General features: G+C 34.4%; 1 protein-coding gene across 1 annotated transcript; it reads right to left on the bottom strand.

The window, feature by feature from the left end:
• Positions 1-1,312: 1,312 nt before the first annotated feature.
• LOC145565002 (uncharacterized) lies at positions 1,313-2,697 on the bottom strand. Its single transcript, XM_081625130.1, has 5 exons — positions 2,493-2,697; positions 2,243-2,352; positions 1,764-2,137; positions 1,447-1,625; positions 1,313-1,347 (listed from the first exon to the last, which is right to left on the bottom strand). The coding sequence occupies exons 1-5, from the start codon at positions 2,695-2,697 to the stop codon at positions 1,313-1,315; spliced, it is 903 nt and encodes a 300-aa protein (XP_081481256.1).
• Positions 2,698-19,227: the final 16,530 nt, after the last annotated feature.

Here is a 19,227-nt window from a genome sequence, read left to right as displayed (position 1 = left end):
CATTTCTGACATGTATGCTTTAAAGAACTAGTTGTTATGTATTCAGCAATGCTTTGATCAGTTAATGGAAGTAATTTTGACAATGAATTGCACATTACTTGAATATGGTATATTGCTTAAACACATTGCATAAACATATGGATTTCACAAAGGTTTCACAAAGTGGTAGAAAATATTTCTCCAACACTGGTACACAAAATGAACCTTGAAAAGGTTCATGACTTGACATTGTTTAATGCATTTGGACTAAAACATGCTTAAAAGTATGTTACTCCAAAAGCTTACATAACCAAATTACAGCCTACCACTAAACTAGTAAATTACACCGACAGTCAAAGTCACATTTATTTACTGAGTTGGTAGTTGTAAAGTTGATGTTTGGCTTGCTTGAGTGCACTGAAACCAGTCCATAGCTGATCTTGTCCTTCTTGTATTGCCTTGGGTCTGCAAGCAGATAGAAAAAGGTGCTATACATTAGTTTCTTGGGCACATAACAAACAACCATGTTAATTGAGAAGGTAAAGCAACTCACATTAGTGTGTGATGTACCATGAGGTGCAATGAACACACCTACACCTTGTGGAACCTACAACAAACAAAGAAGGCAAATAAACACACAAATAAAAATATATAGGCTTTTATTTGGGTGTGTAGAAGAATAAAAAAGTACCTGGTTCCTCCCCCTGCTCCTTGAGCTACCCCTAGCCCTTCCTGCTCCCCTGGTCCCACTTCCAGCACCACCTCTACTAGAGCCTGCAACATCTGAACCAGAACTCCCTCTCCTAGCAGTAGAACTTCCTATCCCAATAGTAGAACTCCCTCTCCCAGCAGTAGTAGAACCTCTCCCAGTTGCAGTACTCCCTCTTCCTCTACCACCAGCATCTCCTCTACCCCTTTCACCCCTTGAGCCCCTACCCCTTGTTATCATTCTCCCTCCTCTACCAAGTATGGTAGGCTGAGCAGTTTGGGTGTGGTGGGTTGTGTCTGGTTGTTGGTGTGCAGGTGGTCCAGTCTGATAGGCTTGTGTAGAAGCTGTTGGAGGCTGAGTGGGTGGTATAGCCTGAGCATCTTTTCGAGGCCTGCCTCTAGCTTTTTTTGGAGCAGGTTCAGTTGGTTGCACATTGCCTTTGTTAGGGCACTTTCTTTTGTTGTGACCCTTCACTTGGCAAAGGGAGCAAGTCATTTCAATCCCTGTTCTAGTCATTGTACCAGATTTTTTAGGGTTCTCATAAGGGTCTTTAATTCGATTTTTCCTTGGCCTCCCTGTACGTATTTTGATTGGTGGTGGATCAGTGAACCTTGACACTTTTGGCTAGTGTCTTTCACCTTGTAATGGTGGAATTGAGCCTAACAAAGACGTTATAACATAAAGAGATCACACTACAACTCAACCACAAGTCAAACACACTAAAAACTCAACATATTAAGTAATAAAAAACTATTTACCTGCATATGCTGCCAAATAAGTCTCCCTGTGGTAACATGTGTCCACATACAACTCTGGGTCTTGTCCCACAAAATAAATGGAGGCCACTACATGACAATATGGGACTCCAGTCATGTCCCATTTTCTGCAAGTGCAACTTCTAGCTTCCAAATTGACAACAAGTTGATCTAACACGTAACTAACATTGAAAAGGGTTTTAGAGGATGGAGTAACTTCACATTCAGCAGCTTTTGTCTTCTCAGCTTTTAATTTTGCTTAAATTCTTGGATAAAGAAGTGTAGTTGCTTTCATCATTGCTTGCCTTTTTACCACCAACCTTTGCATCAAAGAACATCTGATGTCTTCTAACATGTAAAGCAAGTGTTTGGTTCTTGCTTGAATAAAGAACCCATTGAATGTCTCAGCTATGTTGGAAGTGATTGCATCTGTTTTAGCTGTAGGATTGAGGAAAGATCTACAGTATAATTCTTGCCTATGCAATTTGAAGTCATTGCAAACATCAACATTTAACTTTCCTAGCTTCTCTATTCCTTTATTGTAATCAGCCATATTATATGACTTTGCAATCCTCCAAAACAACAACTTCATCTCATCTCCTCTGTATTTCTTGTGCCAGTGTGCAAATATGTGTCTGGCACAACGTCTATGCTCTGCCTTAGGTAGAACAGTGGAGACACTGTGCGCAATATTCTGGAAATAAAGACACCAAACATCATACAAAGCAAATCAGCATATAAACACAATCAGCAGCATATGAAAAAAAAGAATTAAAGTGTGTAAACAAAAGTTTCATACCACATGCTTATCAGAAATGATTGATATGCCTTCCTCATCTTCAAGACTGAGGCACATTGCTAGTTTCCTCAAGAACCATTCCCAGGAAAAGTTGTTTTCCCCTTCAACAACTGCCCAGCACACAAGGAACATTTCATCATTGTTGGCTCTCCCCAACGCAGCCAATAGTTGACCCCCTAGAAATGTCTTCGAGAAACATGCATCTACTGCCAACACTTTTCTACATCCCTACATCCACCCATTTCTCAACCCTTCAAAGCAGATGAATAATCTCTGGAATATAGGTGAGCTTGTTTTTCAGTGTCAGTAACAAGTTCAATCTTTGTCCCAGGGCTGCAATTCTCAATTTCTTTCAAATACCCTCCTATCTTGTTGTAGTGGTCATGCATTGACCCATGTAATAGCCTATGAGCATTGTACTTGACTTTATAGGAAAAGTCTCTAGTCACCAGCATCTTTTAAGCCTTCCTAACACACTCTTGAATGTCTTTTGCAGGCCAATGTGGCCTGGTTTTGAAGACATCAAGAAACTATGATGTAACTCAACTGGATTTGAGCTGCCTATTCCTCTTCATGTTTCTCTGACAAGTGTGAATTCCATTCACAATCTTCACAACAATTGTAGCTCTTCTTGTGTCCCAAGAAGCATACACATAGAAAGGACACTTATCTATGCACTTAACACCCAATCTTTGGGACCTTTGTTTGTAACTTACAACAAAAGTTACATCTCTTCCCTACAACACCCCATACTTAGCAACAACATTCCTGAAATCCTCTCTATTTGCAAATTTCTGCCCAACTTTCCACTCATGGGTACTGAAGTCAGTTTGTTTAGACACTAGCAACCCTATCCTTTTTCTCCTTCCAGGAATCAACTCCTCCTCACCTCCACTATCAAGGGGGGTATGAATCTCTTCATCACTCTCCTCATAATCACTCTAAACACCAGAAGGTTCCCCAGCACTCTCCTTCACCTTAGTGTTGTTCACAAGCTGTTCTTGTATAGCAACACCCTTAGCAGCTTCTATTTGTATTTTTCTAGCAACCTCAACTAGCTTGGCAGTTGCATCCCTCACCCTTTTCCAAGGTATGTTGTATTCTTCAGCCCCACTATCAGACTGATATTGTAGTTCTTCAGCCAAAATCTCTTCATGCTCCTTCTTATACTCTTCCTCTACCTCCTCTAAAGCTTCTAGCTCTCCATCTAAATTAGCTCCACCTTCCAACTCCCCTTCTAACAGACCCTCCTCTTCACTCTCATCTTTGTACACATCTCCAAAGGATGGCTGAGTACTAACTCCCTTGCCTTTGTCAACATGAGGGTTGTAACTAGGGTCAGCTGTGTCACTGTCACTGCTAATGTCTGGAATCAAATCATTAATGGGGATAGGGCTATCTGGCCTTGAATCTTCCCACTCATAAGAGTTGATAGGGTTAGTTTCTGTGTTTGAGGCTACTAGAATGGAAGAGAGAGTGGGGTAAGCTGTTTCAGTTGTTGAATTAGGGTTTATAACATATTTCACTTTAAATGTAGTTTGGTTGGATAAGGTACTGGTGGGTGGACTGAGAATAACATCAGTGGGAGCATCTTTTTTTGGCTTTTCTGAGCTGTCAAGGGCTTTTTGGGAAGGTTCAACAATAGTCAAAGCCTCACTTTTCTTTCTTGGACTTGATCTAACCGGTGGTCCCCTCTTTATTTGAAGTTTATTGGGTCTCACTGTTTTGGATTTGGTTTGTTTTAAGGCAGGCTGTAGCTCTTGGGGGAAGAGTATTGGGTCATTCTCATCATGCATAGCATATACCTCCACACCCCTGTACTTCTCTGCCACTTGTATCATTTCCTTCATACTTTCATCATTTGTCACCCTCCTCAAACCATCCACCATACTCAGTATAGGAATTAAGTATAAAAACCCCTTAATTCTACCATCATATCTAGCACACTTCATCACCAACTCCACAAGATAAAAGGAGCACAGTTCATCAGGGTCTACACTGAAAGTTTTCCCTTCCCTGTTCATATAACATAACCCACCATTGTCGAGTTTTTGAAACACCCCTCCATGCCACATTTTCAAGGTTATTTTACCCATACCTAAATTAACAGGGAGTAAATCACAATCAACAATAACCAACCAAAATTTAACAACAAAAACCTAGCCTTTAGGGTTCAAACACAATTAACATATACTATAAAAAAAACAAACAATTTCAAGACAAATTACGACAATTCACATCCATAATACACAAATACAATGCAAACCTACAAATAAAACAACTAACTAGCAGTTTAATTGATTAGGGTACGAGATTAACTTGCAGAAATTGGCGAATTTCAGGTGATAATAAGGGTTCTAAAACTTACCTTTAATGGAGTTCTTTGCTGTCGAAATTCCTCCAAAAATGGAAGCTTCAGACTTTAGGGCAACGTATGAAAGTAGTTGAAGGTTCAATTATGGCTGACGAACTTTTTAAGCAATAATAAATCGAAATTCAGAAGAAGTAATGGGGGAGAGAGTTAATTTCAGACATTAAAGAAGGTGGTTGGGAGGGAGAATGACGTGGTATCTTTTAGGAGGGAAATTAGAATACCCATTGCCACGTAAGAAATCTTTACCTTGTAAACCGATTTCAAGTTAAATGAAACCAATTAAAAAGATTGGGGGCTAAAGGTGGGATTATTTAAAAATAACCCATAGGTGGGATTATTTTCAGCGGACGGGCAAAAGGTCGGATTATTGCGGGCAATTTTTCAAAAAATTAAAGAATGAAATAATAATACAAATTATGGTGTTAAGAAGTTTTGATTAGTTTCCTAAATTTTTGTAGGTTCGTTTAGCTTGTTATGAGAGGCTTGTAACTGTTATGTTATGTGCTTTTACCTTAAGATTATTGGGACACAAATAATATTTTCGATATTAATTAGTAAAAATTGTCGAAATGAAGACAATACTTGTCGGTTTTCAATAAAATTCTATTGACATGATGTAAATAATCTCAATTTGATATAAATTGCAATTGACTAACTAAAAGAAATGATGAAAAATGTTGGAGATCGGATGTTTACAAATCTGGTTTCGGCTTATGACATTTAGTTCTAGAAAATAAGATGAAACTTGTAATTGTACAAGCTTGTAAACATGGAAATAACGAATCGAATTTTGCACCAAAAAGATCAAAACAAGGGGAAGTTGACATGTTCATCAATTAAATATTGGAACACACTGCAACTCATTATATTTGTTACTCGGTAAGATTTTATTAATAAAAATTAGATGAAACCCGTGCGATGCATGGTTTGTTTGAATTTTTAAAAATAATTTTTTTTATACATATATTTATGTGATAAAATTTGTTATATATTTAGATAAAATTCCTGATATCAAAAGATAATATTTTATATTTAATTAATTTAAACTGAGAAATCTTATTTGCCAATTTTGGTTAGGTGTCATTTAAATTATTTAATTCTAAAAGAAATTAATAATCTCGTATTTAATTGGCTACCACTAAAATTTATTATCCTACATGGCGCACTGAAAAAATTAAATCCTACTTGGCTCTCTAAAAACTCGGGAAAAAACTCCCCTTTATATATATATATATATATATATATATATATGATTATTTTGTGAGTATATTATCTTAAGTGTCCAAACACATACATTACAAAATCACAAATTCAATCAAATATATAATCAATATCATTGTTCCAAAAAAATTCAATACTAATATTAGTTCATTTATGAATCAAATTAATTACAAATCAAATGATCAAGATAATTGTCAGAATTAATGAAAAACAATGATAAAAGGTAAAAGTAATAATACTCGTTAAAAAGAATTAAAAAAGAATACATAAAGTTTGTAAAAAAAAAAAAACAAAACAAAAACATAACAAGGATAATTTTAAGGAAAATTTGTCAGAAAAAACCTTTTAAATGGCTCATTTGCAAGAAAAAACCTTTTAAAAGGATCTTTGTTAAAAAAAACCACCACAATCATTTTATTTTTTGTTAGATGAAACCTCCCCTCCCATTTCCGGCATTGACTTAGCTTTTTCGGCGTTGGCCCCTTTATTTTCTCTACTTACAGCCAAGTCTAGGGTAATTTTCCCTTCTTTTTTTGGCTCCCTATTTCCCTTCTATTTTTTTTAGAGTATATACATTGAAAGGTTAATTAAGGCAAAACCACCCAACTCTTTCAATTGGAAGGTAAATTATTAGGGTTTCAATTCTCTTTCTTTTACCATTGTAGTGGTCAATTATCGCTCTTCATCTCTCTAACAATTCCTTATTTTTGTACAATTTTGTAGAATCAATATAATGGTGAGTTGTGGATGTGTTAAAAGAAAAATCCCAATTTTGATACTATTTACAACAATAATTTCATGAATTTACACTTACCTCACATATTGTTGCTTAATTAACGTTGTGCAGCAGAGGGGAGAGAGAGAGAGGGCCCAAATGACGTGATTGAAGAAGTGTAGAGCATTCATGGAAGAAGTGGAGAGAGAGAGAGAAGGGAAAATAAGAGGGAAAATAAAATGAAGGAGTGCAAATATAAATTTACTTGGGTGATAATAAAGAAAATAAGGGGGTGAACGCCAGAAAAGCTAAGTCAATGCCGAAAAAGGGAGGGGAGGTTTCATCTAACAAAAAAAGTGATCGTGGTGGTTTTTTTTTTTAACAAAGATCCATTTAAAAGGTTTTTTCTTACAAAATGAGGTATTTAAAAGGTTTCTTCTGACAAATTTTCCTAATTTTAATTTAATATCCGAAGCATTTACTACAAGGCAAACGAATTGAATAATATAATTAATATCTAATTTTTTTTTCCGACAAACTCTTTAAAAATCCTAATTTAATTAGTTTTTGTGTTTTTAAATTTATTATTCCCTTTTAAAATTTTAAATTATTATGCCATCTACTTTTTATTTTGCTAAATTCTAATACCAAAATTATTTCCAACCCCTTTTTAAAAACATTTCATTAATAAAGGGTATGAAACTTAAGTGAAAATTGATACTTAAATTTTTTTTTTTCCTTGAAATTGTATTTCCATAAAAAGGGTTAGTAATAAAAAAAAATGAACTAATTTAAGTATTCGCGAGTAATTTGTCGAAATTATTTGTACTTTTTGGGTTAAATGTCGCATGAGATAATTTTACTTACCAAATTGTCGCTTAGGGTTAACTTTTTTTACCAAATTATCGCTTGAGTTAATCTTTTTACCAAATTGTCACTAAGGGTCTTTTTGATTAGTAATTTGGTCAATTGATACTTTTATGATCTCAGGATAATCTTAACTCATATTAGCCTTATACAAAGTATGACCTACTCTACATTGTAGCATTAAATGACCTATGACCAATGCGTTAATGGGGATTTCCTCTTTTATCTTTTAGAGTAAATGAAGTTAGGTAAGTAATGTAAGGTAATTGTATTTTGGGAAGAAAAAGGTCCTAAGTTACCAGTTGACCAAAATACAATAGGTTACCAGTCAAAAAAACTTGTAGTGATAAAGCTGATCCATAGTTTTAGTCAAAACATCACTCATATCATACATTGGAGATTTTCTCATACACCATCTATTTTTTATTTTTATTTGGTACCTTTTAACTAGGAACATGTTCTCTTCAACTTATTTAGGTACTTATGTTTTATTCCTTAATAAGTTCAGATCAGATCAGATTAGAAACATTTAGATCAGAACTTTTAATTATCATTTACTTATTGCTAAATATTGTTAATTGCGCATTATAAAAAATTATGAAAATTACATATTTGAAAAATTCATAATGATACGAGTCTAACAAGATCCATTTTGATTATGAATTTCTTTATAGATTAGTATTAAAATGCGGTCAAAGTTCAGTCTAATTATTAAATCAGATTAGACTTTAAGAAAATCAGACCAAATCTCCTTGTTTTAAGTGAAGAGAATAAGTCCTAGGTTGCACATATTCGGATACGGGGACAAAAATGGGTATGAATACGGGGACGAGATACGGAAAAATCAAAATTTCAAAAAACGGGTACGGCAAAAACAATTCAGCAGAATATATATTTTTAAATTTTTTTAAATAAATAATTAAAAAAAATCCATACAACATAACTACATAAGTTAAAAGTAAAATCCACTTATGGTAACATCTTCATCACATAATTACATAATAATATAACCATTTTAAAAAGAAAAAAAAGGAAAAAAAAAAAAACAAAGCACAAAAGTCGATGGTGTAAGAAACACAAGATTGACCAAATACAAAGGAGAGAGAGAAAATAGAAAGGAGAGACAGCTAGGTGTTTGAACTATGAAAGTGGAAGACTGAAGAGCAATTAATCAACGGTAACAACCGGCCATTATATGACATGGATGCTTAGTCATGGTGTAAGGAGGGTGTTCCCATCGTAGGGGATCTTCTCCTTAGATGCCTATTGGCCCTTTAGAAGCCTAGGACTTTACAATTGTTAGGGTGTATTAGGATTTGAATTCCTGACTGTTTGGGCGACCTTGAATTAGAATTGATCTTGTCATCACGTTTTTTTTATAAGAAACAAGTAGGGAGTCGCCAATGAGTTTTAGGAAAACTCATAAACCTCGTTCATGCCTTTCTCCCATGTGGAGTTCATGGGATAATTAGCACGAATCGTAAGTTTACCCATGCCCAAATTGGTCTACATAAACCAGAAATGAGTTCGGGAGCGAGGATACTAAAATAACGTTCCCTTTAAAGGAAAATCACTATTCTAGCCCTAGTGCGGCCTCTACTAGCTCTTCCTTTTTCACAATTTCATCACCAAACAATATATGCAACGCGATACCTAAAACTAAGTTAGTTGATTTTATTTACATACATCAATTCACATAGGAATTACATTGCAAAGTCGTTATTCTTTATTTAATCAAATTCGTAAATAGGACAAGAAATAAACAATATTCGCCTTGGCTTAAGTGATCAACCAACAATTAATTATTCAATTCTAATCTTATTTAATGCAAGATAATATGTGGAATTGATTAATTAAACCTTTTAAAGTGATCAAGCAACACTAATTAATTAATTAAAGTTCTTTAAACAATAAAAGAAAAGTGATTTATCTAAGTGCTTAGGAAACTAACCGTTCTTCTTTTATGCTAAATCTCCGTTATGCGTTTATGGACTTTCTTTCTTCTTCGTCCTTCAAGAGCTTCAATGGATGGATTAGAGTTGAAGAGTAGTTGGGAAGAAAGAGGGAAAAGTAGTATGATAGTAAGAAGGTTTGAGAGAGATTAGGGTTTTTAGAATTTAGGGTTTAGTATTCTGATTTTTCTGTCTGTTTAGTGCTGAACGAAGACCCCTATTTATAGGAGTAGGAATCTAGGTTTAGGGTTTTAGAGCCGCGCCATCAGGTGACGAGCGCAACTCTCTGAGTCACGCTAGGTGCTGCGCGCATCTCAATGAGTCGCGCGCTCCTGGTTTGCGGTTTGCCTTATACAAAAACGTGTTTTTAAAACTTCCATAACTTTTGATTACGGAGTCAGATTAAGGCGTGTGAGATATCATTGGAAAGATATGAATGTCTACTTTCCAGTTCCATTAGAATTAGGTTAAAATATGTTATTTATCAAAATTTATGGCCGTTGGAGTGTAAGGGTGTCGGTTTTAGCTCAGAATTGGGCTTATAATATACCGCTGGAAAGCTCTTTGAAAGGGATATTCATATTTATAGGCCTTGAATGAGATTTTGATGTTTGGTTCATCTATTTTTCTCGGTTTTTCAACAATGTAGGTTCCATTGGATCCAATCATTGCATTTGACGCATTTGGGTCTGTTATTAATCAAGTTTAAACATGTATGAACATTTTTTAGGCCTAATTAGTAATCGGACAAGGCTCTAAGATAAATTGGTCTCAAATATGGGTTTTAACTTACTTCATAATTCTTTTCATAGTCCATAAACACTTCAACTTTGATCTAGCATGAAGAAAGGATTTTTGTAACATTTTCGAACTTATGTAGCTTTGATTGTATTTCGGGTTCGTAAGCCCCCATTTTTCATTTTCAAATTTTGTAGCCCCCAGTGTTGGATGACTTCGATGATTAGACCCTTTCATGTTGCTTGAAATAGGTCTAAAAATCCTATGTTTCTTCTTATTATGATAACAACTAGGATCTTGGAAACGATTAAAAAATCGGTTTTGACCATTCATAGTTTTAACAAAGAAAATTTGCTAAGTCTAGTAATATTGGTCATTCATTAGAACAAGTGAGAGGAAAATGAAGTATTGTTAAAAATTTTCGTCTATTCTTGCTACTTTTGAATTCTTTCTTTTGAGTTCAAATTTTGTCACTGTTTTGAAGCTCGAGAAAGTAAATGTTATCCTCCTTGCGAAATTCCAATGTTTTCAACAATGGAGAATAATTTAAAATGAAGACTCCTTAATTTAGAATTTAGAAGTCTTTTGTTTACATTCTAACTCATGAAATTTTTTGTCTTATGTTAATAATGTGTCTTGATAAAATTTTCATGATGAATGATTGAGTACTAAACTTTCGTATGAGCAAGTATGTTTTATGCATCATGATTTTGTTTCTTTTGCTCTATACTAGTCATACTCTCTAACCTTTAGAGTAATTTGAAGTATCGAAACAACAATTATGCACTAAGATTAGTTTTTGAAGTTTAACTTGAAAATGGCTCGAATATGTAACCTGTTTAATGGCCAAGTTCAGTTGAAAACTTAATTTTCAAAGGAACAAAATGATTATTAAATCATTGTGATGCATTTGAAAATTGTAAGGCTAGAGATCTACGTAAACCATTTGTAGCTTAGGCAATTCCCGAAAGTAGCTCGAATGGCATGAATATCTCTTTTTTTTTTATGTGTGTGTGGATATTGGAGCCCCCATGTGTCGAGTTATGCGCATTCTTTCTATTTCACAAGTCTTGGATCCCCCAATTTGGGGTAGTTCTAATGACTTGCTATTGTTTAGGCCATTCATATGATACTGAGATGGACCTATGTATATGTCCTATTTTTGTTTTGAGATATTTAGGGCAATGACATGGCTTTCACATTTCAGTTAAAGTCATGTTCAAGAAAGCAAGTTAGTTATTTGCTTGTTTACAGACCAAAAACAATTGTGTCTAAGGTGTAGTAATCTTAACTAATGTCTAAACATTTGTAAAGATCATTGCGGTGATTTTATTCTCAAAGTTGATTTAGAACATCAAATATTTTTTTCGTTCTTATCAATCTTTGATTTTGGTCTTGTAAGTGGTTCGTTTACCATCCCTTAGCCAATATTCGCAGGAGAACTAAGCGAGAACAGGTTCGAGTCAAGAAGAAGTTGAATATTAATTCATTCCTTTTGGCAATACATGTATTATCCAAATGGTTATTGAGAATCTGAAAATTTATTTATATGAGAAAACAAAAATTCAGAAAGGAAATTTTGAATACTATTTTATTAGAAACATGTTGTTTCGAACTAGAATTCAAAATTTGAAAAGGGGTCTAATAATTATATTATTTTCAAAACTAGACCCAAAATGGAAAGAAAAGTCTAGCTCGTAATTGAGTGTGACTTTTTTGTCCAAGATTGATGAAGATAAGTTGTAATTTGCAACTTATTTCAACAAAGATATGAAAATGTGAGCAAACTTTCGTATATCTGATTTTGTTTATGTTTTTTCTGTTTGTCATCATTGTCATATTTTGCTAATTGAAAGTGAAGTTCTTTCAATTAAATAAGCACCGTAGTTTGAAAATGAATGTTTATCAAACCTAGGTTTGGTGAAGTGTTAGAATAATTTATAAAATCGTTCTAATCACTTTCCAAAATATGGTCTTATTTCAAAACGAAAGTTGAAGTGAGACCTATATTTTTGTAGCCCCCAAGTGTAACCTTAGATGGCTTTTGCAATTCATGTATACACATGCTAGGGGATATTTCTCATGTTTATTTGAAGCCCCAAGATTTGTGTTTTTAATTTGTGGAATATCGCATATGTTTATCATGAATTGTTTGATCAAGTAACATAATTAATTATCTTGGTCAAATAATAGGAAGTGGTATTCTTCCCTTTGTCATTTAAAGTTATTAAGATGGTTTGTTATAAGCTTTGCATGACATTGATTTCGTAGCATAAATAGCGTGTTCAAATTTGTAAATAGAGAGAAGTGGGGATGTCCAGGCTTTTTTAGCCCTTAGTTTGAGGCAAAGAGTGAGAAAAATATACTATTTTTCCAAGTATTTAGTTACCAAATGGGAGGGATCATCCCGACTTACCCCCTAAAAAAGAAATGAACAAAAAGACGGATTTATGTAAAAAGGAAGGGGAATCCAACTTTCCCATTGAAGAATAAAGAAAGAGAATTAGACATGTTTTCGAAAAGCAAGGATTATTGACTAATATTTGAATCATCGTGATGACTTGGTAGTGAGGTATACGTGTAATAGCGATAACGATCATTTTTTCATGTAGCGATCATGTTTAATCAATGTTCCTCGCTTAGAGAAGATGGGGATATCCCACGTAGGCGGACATTTTAGTTGCTCATGACAAGTGAAAAGACCAATTCTCAAGAGCTGTAAAAGACATCTAAAGTTGACGTCGAGGCTGTCGATATATCAAATTGATTTATTGTATTAACTCTTTTTCTTTCTAGGCAATGTATATAAAACTTGAATTACCTTGGTAATAAATAACCCTATTATTAAAAGAAAATAAGATGATTGTTTTTTTTGGCAAAAGATATGGAAAACATAGAATTTAGTTTGATTCGATTGCTTTACTAACATGATGTAATCAAGCCAACGGCTATCAAATCATCCAAATTGTTTGAATTTTTTTTTATATGATCTTGTAATCATAATTGAACACTTTATGCATTTTATTTATGGGCATGACTACTCAATAGTAGGTCCATATGTGCAAAGACCTAAGGTTGGCCATTTTTTCATGGTATGATGATTTTGGTATATGGTTAAGGTCTACCTCAAGGAGGGCCTTTCCAAGGTTGTGTGGCTAGGCTTGGGGTTATGAAGAATGGACAGGTTCAAGTATACTCCAAAAATCCCTTACTTTTGGTGCTTTTCAAATTTAAACCTTTCTCCTTTGTGTGGCAACTTCTTACATTAGGTGTCTTTTCCTTGTCATCTCTTTTTTTTTTCTTTTCTCTCTCTTTTTTTTGACAAGTTTTGTTTTGGGTTTAGAACGATTTTTTTTTTCTTTTGCATTTGATCTTTCCTTTTGGGTTTAGACTAACTTTGTGTCCCCCTCTTATGTTTCATTCCCCCAATTTCCTATTTGTATCTTTGCACCATTCCCATCCCAAGGTATGGAATAATGTAGGTTGAATAACTAAGGCTCAATTGACGAGGCTCAAAAGGGCTGCCAAAAACATGGATTTTCTCTAAGGTTAAGAACATGGGATTATATTTGTGGAGTTTCAAGTTGCCTCCTGTGTTGGTGAAATCATCATATCCTTTCTTTGTGGGCCTAAGATGGGCCTCTTTTCATTCAATACATCTTGTAAGCCAAAGCTCATTGAGTATGTATGCCTTTTGATATTGCCTGTTTGTATGTATACATTTTATTTAATTCAAGTCAATAACAATAAAGAGATTGAAAAGAGAACAAGATAGACGTACTTGAAAATATATTTTTTATTCATTAATTAATGAGAGTACAAAATAAGTAGATTCGACATCATGAATCTCTTAGTCTATCATAAAAAAAAAAAAACAAAGGAAAGAAACAAAACAAGACCTAGGGTGCTACATCTTGAATTGTTGACAACTTCTTGAGATTGCGTCTTCGAGCTTTGTCCGTTTCCGACGTAGGTGAAATCCTCTCTAAAAATCAAGTCCATCTATATGATTCATGGTTTCATTTATCAAGTCCCTTTCAATTAATGTTCCCACAGTATAGACTTTTTGAAATGTGTCTAAACAAAGGTATTGTAAATGGCACTTGTATGGTGGAGACATATTATCTATGAACTTTGGGACAAGTTCATGATCCGGAAGTCTTTGTGGAATAAAAGCAACCTTTGATCGCCACCTGGAAAAGAAGTCAATGAAGCCTTCTTCTTCCCCTTGCTTAAGCAATTCGAGATCGCGCAAGGTAGTTGTGAGCTCGATGTTATCTCCATATTAGGTTAAAAACGCTCTTACAACGTCACTCCAAGTGGAAGTTTGTTTTGCATCGAGGTTATAAAACCATGATCTAGCAGTTGGGTTCAATGAAAGAGGAAAAGTACATGCATATAGGCTTGGCTCAACCCCTTTCAATGCCATAATTCCAATAAAGCTCATTAAGTGAGTCCTAGGATTGTCTGTAACCTTAAATGTTGGCAAATCCGTAGTCAAGAACTTTTCTGGGAGAGTCTTGCCACTAGGTTGTGGTGCAAGATCATAATTGAAGTACTTATTCCCTAAGTTAGCTCAAAGGACAAGTTTCTCCAAGGCCTCTACTCTTTCGGCTCTTGCTTTTTTCTTGCAGAATGTTTTCTTTTTCTTTTTCTGCTTTTATTTTAGCCTTTTTCTGCTTTTTTATGAGCCTTCATTTGGGCTTCTTCTTCTCGTAGGGCCTTTAGGTTTTGGAGTTCCTCTCTAAGTTTCTCCAATGCTGCTTTGTCACCCATGATTGGACTAGTATGCAAATGTGGAAGATGATCTAGTAATGTGTATCACGAGAAATTGAGTGCGTTCACTTAAACCTTTTCTGCCAAGCATTCAAACAATGAACCAAAGTCAAAATGATTGTTTTATTTCTTTTTTTTTAATCCTTGTAATACGAATTCACTGTAAGCAAGTTTGTTGATGAAGAATGTAAAAAAATTCATGAACAATCATTAATGGAATGTCATGATTTGTGTTGACTTCAACAAGGTAATCATCTAAGGATTTTACTTTAAATGAATTGTTTTCGAAAAAGGTAGAAGAGAAAGACAAGAAAGTTGGATAGAAAATGCTCATCAAATTTTAGGAATATTAATCAACCCGAACATACTCCTTAAAATGATCAAATATACTATGGTATTTGTAGATCACTTAGATTGCAATAGAGATCTATATCATTTTTTTTTTCAATTATGATTCTCATATTGCTCATCTTTAAAGGATAATATTTTACTATTTGCTTAAAAAGAATGATGGCCTCCGAATGTAAAATCCAAGAAATAATTAAATCATTTTCTCGGTTTTATCATTCATTATCTTCTCTCTTTTTTTTTGAGAATTATAATAAATTTTTTTTTTGTATCATGCTCTTTATTTATTTATTTATTTTTAAAGAACAATTTTTTCGTTCTATTTCTCTCTCTCTCTCTCTCGCTCTTTTTTTTTTTTTTTTGTGAAGCAAACATCCCAAGTAAGGTTCTCGGGATTTTCTTTTTAAACCATTGATGATGTAAATAAATTATAATTTTAAATCAAGGTCGATCAATTACAACTAAAACATGATGAACACGAACAAGGCACATTTAAGAATAAACATATTGATGACGTCCTATTAAGGGATGCGAATTTTTAATGACGAACCTCATAAGAAGTAATGTCATTAGTTCGATTATAAAGTACGTAAACGAATCATTATAATAAAAAATAGTATCGCGCGCAATTTTCCGTCTTGCGCTAAGGTGGAAAGTGCATCCACATGCGTTTTTTTTTATTTTTTTTATTTTTTTTTATTTTTTTTGCGAAAACGCAAGAAGAATGATAAAAAAACATTTTTTCGAATTTTTTTTGTGTGAAAACGCAAAAGGAAAGATAATAAAACATTTTTTTTCGATTTTTTTTTTTTTTTTTGAATAAACGAAAACGATGATCAAAGTAAAGGTAATTAAGTTAGACAACGTTGTTAGCCAAAGAGATACTTTTAACACCTACTTAACGATTAACCTTGAAGCAGTAATATCGTTTTCTTCGTATGATATTGCTCGTAACGAGTCAAAGTCAACGTTGAACAGTTGACGCGCGCATGACACAGAGTTGCGCGGAGGTGCCTCGCGCAACTTCTGAACTTGCGCTTGGAGGGCGCGCGCAACTTTGACAGTTGCGCGTGCCACTTGGTAGGTTATATATATATATATATATATATATATATATATATAATTTTTTTATTTTTTTTTTGCGAAAACGCAAAAAGAACGATAAAAAGTTTTTTTTTTTTTTTTTTTTTTTTTTGTCGAACCATAATTTTTGTGAATTTTTTTTTTATTTTTTATTATATCTCTAGGTAACAAGTTGGAATTAGTTAGATTAGACACGAAGCACATATTCATGTAGTCACATAAGCACATAAAAGGAACCGTCAAAGCATACAATGTCATTCTAAGGTCAAGGCTTGGGTGTCCAAGGGTACCATATCTTAAGAAACGATGCACGAATCAATCACTCAACGTGTTGACCCATTACACAGCCCTCCCAACATTTTGTTGGCGATATGGGTGGGATGATTGTTATTGATTTCGAGATAGAAGCCTAATGTTGGCAGCTCCTAATCAATGAGCCAATCCCCAATGGTTAAAGTGTGCTATGCTTATGCATGATGCAATATTTCTTGTTTGGTTTTTACTTTTGTGCAAAAGGAAGATATTATGCGTTCAAGTCTCGCTCTCTAACTAGAGATTATCCAAGTTAATTCCGTTACAACCCATAGACAACCTAGTATTGGAAACCTTGGACCATAACTAAGAACTAATCTTGTAACCTCTAAGTCCCCAGTGGAGTCGCCACTGTAAGGAGGGTGTTCCCATCGTAGGGGATCTTCTCCTTAGATGCCCATTGGCCCTTTAGAAGCCTAGGACTTTACACTTGTTAGAGTGTATTAGGATTTGAATTCCTGATTGTTTGGGGGACCTTGAATTAGAATTGATCTTGTCATCACGTTTTTTTTATAAGAAACAAGTAAGGAGTCGCCAATGAGTTTTAGGAAAACTAATAAACCTCGTTCATGCCTTTCTCCCATGTGGAGTTCATGGGATAATTAGCGCGAATCGTAAGTTTACCCATGCCCAAATTGGTCTACATAAACCAGAAATGAGTTCGGGAGCGAGGGTACTAAAATAACGTTTCCTTTAAAGGAGAATCGCTATTCTAGCCCTAGTGCAGCCTCTACTAGCTCTTCCTTTTTCACAATTTCATCACCAAACAATATATGCAACGCGATACCTAAAACTAAGTTAGTTGATTTTATTTACACACATCAATTCACGTAGGAATTACATTGCAAAGTCGTCATTCTTTATTTAATCAAATTCGTAAATAGGACAAGAAATAAACAATATTCGCCTTGGCTTAAGTGATCAACCAACAATTAATTATTCAATTCTAATCTTATTTAATGAAAGATAATATGTGGAATTGATTAATTAAACCTTTTAAAGTGATCAAGCAACACTAATTAATTAATTAAAGTTCTTTAAACAATAAAAGAAAAGTGATTTATCTAAGTGCTTAGGAAACTAACCGTTCTTCTTTTATGCTAAATCTCCGTCTTATGCGTTTATGGACTTTCTTTCTTCTTCGTACCTTCAAGAGCTTCAATGGATGGATTAGGGTTGAAGAGTAGTTGGGAAGAAAGAGGGAAAAGTAGTATGATAGTAAGAAGGTTTGAGAGAGATTAGGGTTTTTAGAATTTAGGGTTTAGTATTCTGATTTTTCTGTCTGTTTAGTGCTGAACGAAGACCCCTATTTATGGGAGTAGGAATCTAGGTTTAGGGTTTTAGAGCCGCGCCGTCAGGTGGCGCGGGCAACTCTCTGAGTTCCGCTGGGTGCTGCGCACATCTCAATGAGTCGCGCGTGCCTGGTTTGCGGTTTGCCTTATACAAAAACGCGTTTTTAAAACTTCCATAACTTTTTATTGCAAAGTCGGATTAAGGCGTGTGAGATATCATTGGAAAGCTCTGAATGTCTACTTTCTAATTCCATTAGAATTAGGTTAAAATATGTTATGTATCAAAAGTTATGGCTGTTGGAGTGTAAGGGTGTCGGTTTTAGGGCCCGGTTTAGTGTTTTGATCATTACTTCTTCGTTTTAGCTCAGAATTGGGCTTATAATATACCGCTGGAAAGATCTTTGAAAGGGATATCCATATGTATAGGCCTTGCACGAGATTTTGATGTTTGGTTCATCTGTTTGGCTCGGTTTTTCAACAATGTAGGTTCTATTGGATCCAATCATTGCATTTGACGCATTTGGGTCCGTTATTAATCAAGTTTAAACATGTATGAACATGTTTTAGGCCTAATTAGTAATCGGACAAGGCTCTAAGATAAATTGGTCTCAAATATGGGTTTTAATACTTCATAATTCTTTTCATAGTCCATAAACATTTCAACTTTGATCTAGCAGGAAGAACGGATTTTTTTAACATCATCGCACTTCCTTTCGGGACAAGAGGCAAAAGTAGGTGCCTACACATGGCAGATTGCCAATTCATCACAAGGAAGTTACCATTTCATCCTCATAGTAATTGGTTGAAATACCATAAATGCCCCTAGGTTAACAAAGTTCAACAATTAAGAAGATTAACAGGGATTTTCCCTTAATTTATTCGACACACAATGTTTAGTAGCAAAGTAATAAAAGATGATCGATATCATGATACAGGACATATTGATCATTTGATCCACTACTAGAACATTTTTCTAACATCATGCAGGAAAATTCAAAGAAAATAAAATAATTAAAAGAGCAGAGAAAATAATGAATGGCAATGTAACAGTGTCAAACTGAACTTTGCCTCAAACTCTTACAAGTCAACAACTCAAAAACAATTACAACTTGAAATAATATGGATGGTTTGATACGTACACCAGCGGTACGTAGGTGCCAACAAGTATGTGACCAAGAGGACATCATTATGCTTATATACTCCATCATTATATGCATGATTTAACCCGCAAAGATTCCAACAAACCGATCTACCTTTCCAGTGGGGCTTAAAAAATTTTCGGTCACTTAGATTCAGATTTCAACGTC

The sequence above is a fragment of the Chenopodium album genome, chromosome 10, assembly GCF_948465745.1.
Source record: "Chenopodium album chromosome 10, dcCheAlbu1.1, whole genome shotgun sequence".
NCBI lineage: Eukaryota > Viridiplantae > Streptophyta > Magnoliopsida > Caryophyllales > Amaranthaceae > Chenopodium > Chenopodium album.
The sequence above is the reverse complement of the archived record's forward strand: the minus strand, read 5'-3'. Positions and strand labels throughout refer to the sequence as shown.

What these genes read in the sequence shown, in the direction of transcription:
- LOC145565002 (XM_081625130.1), bottom strand. Translation starts at nt 2,697, where the DNA reads ATGCTGGTGACTAGAGACTTTTCCTATAAAGTCAAGTACAATGCTCAT. An exon ending in TTATTCATCTGCTTTGAAGG is followed by an intron (nt 2,353 to 2,492) that starts GTTGAGAAATGG and finishes TGTGCTGGGCAG; the next exon opens with TTGTTGAAGGGGAAAACAAC. An exon ending in AGATGTTCTTTGATGCAAAG is followed by an intron (nt 1,626 to 1,763) that starts GTTGGTGGTAAA and finishes TTTCAATGTTAG; the next exon opens with TTACGTGTTAGATCAACTTG.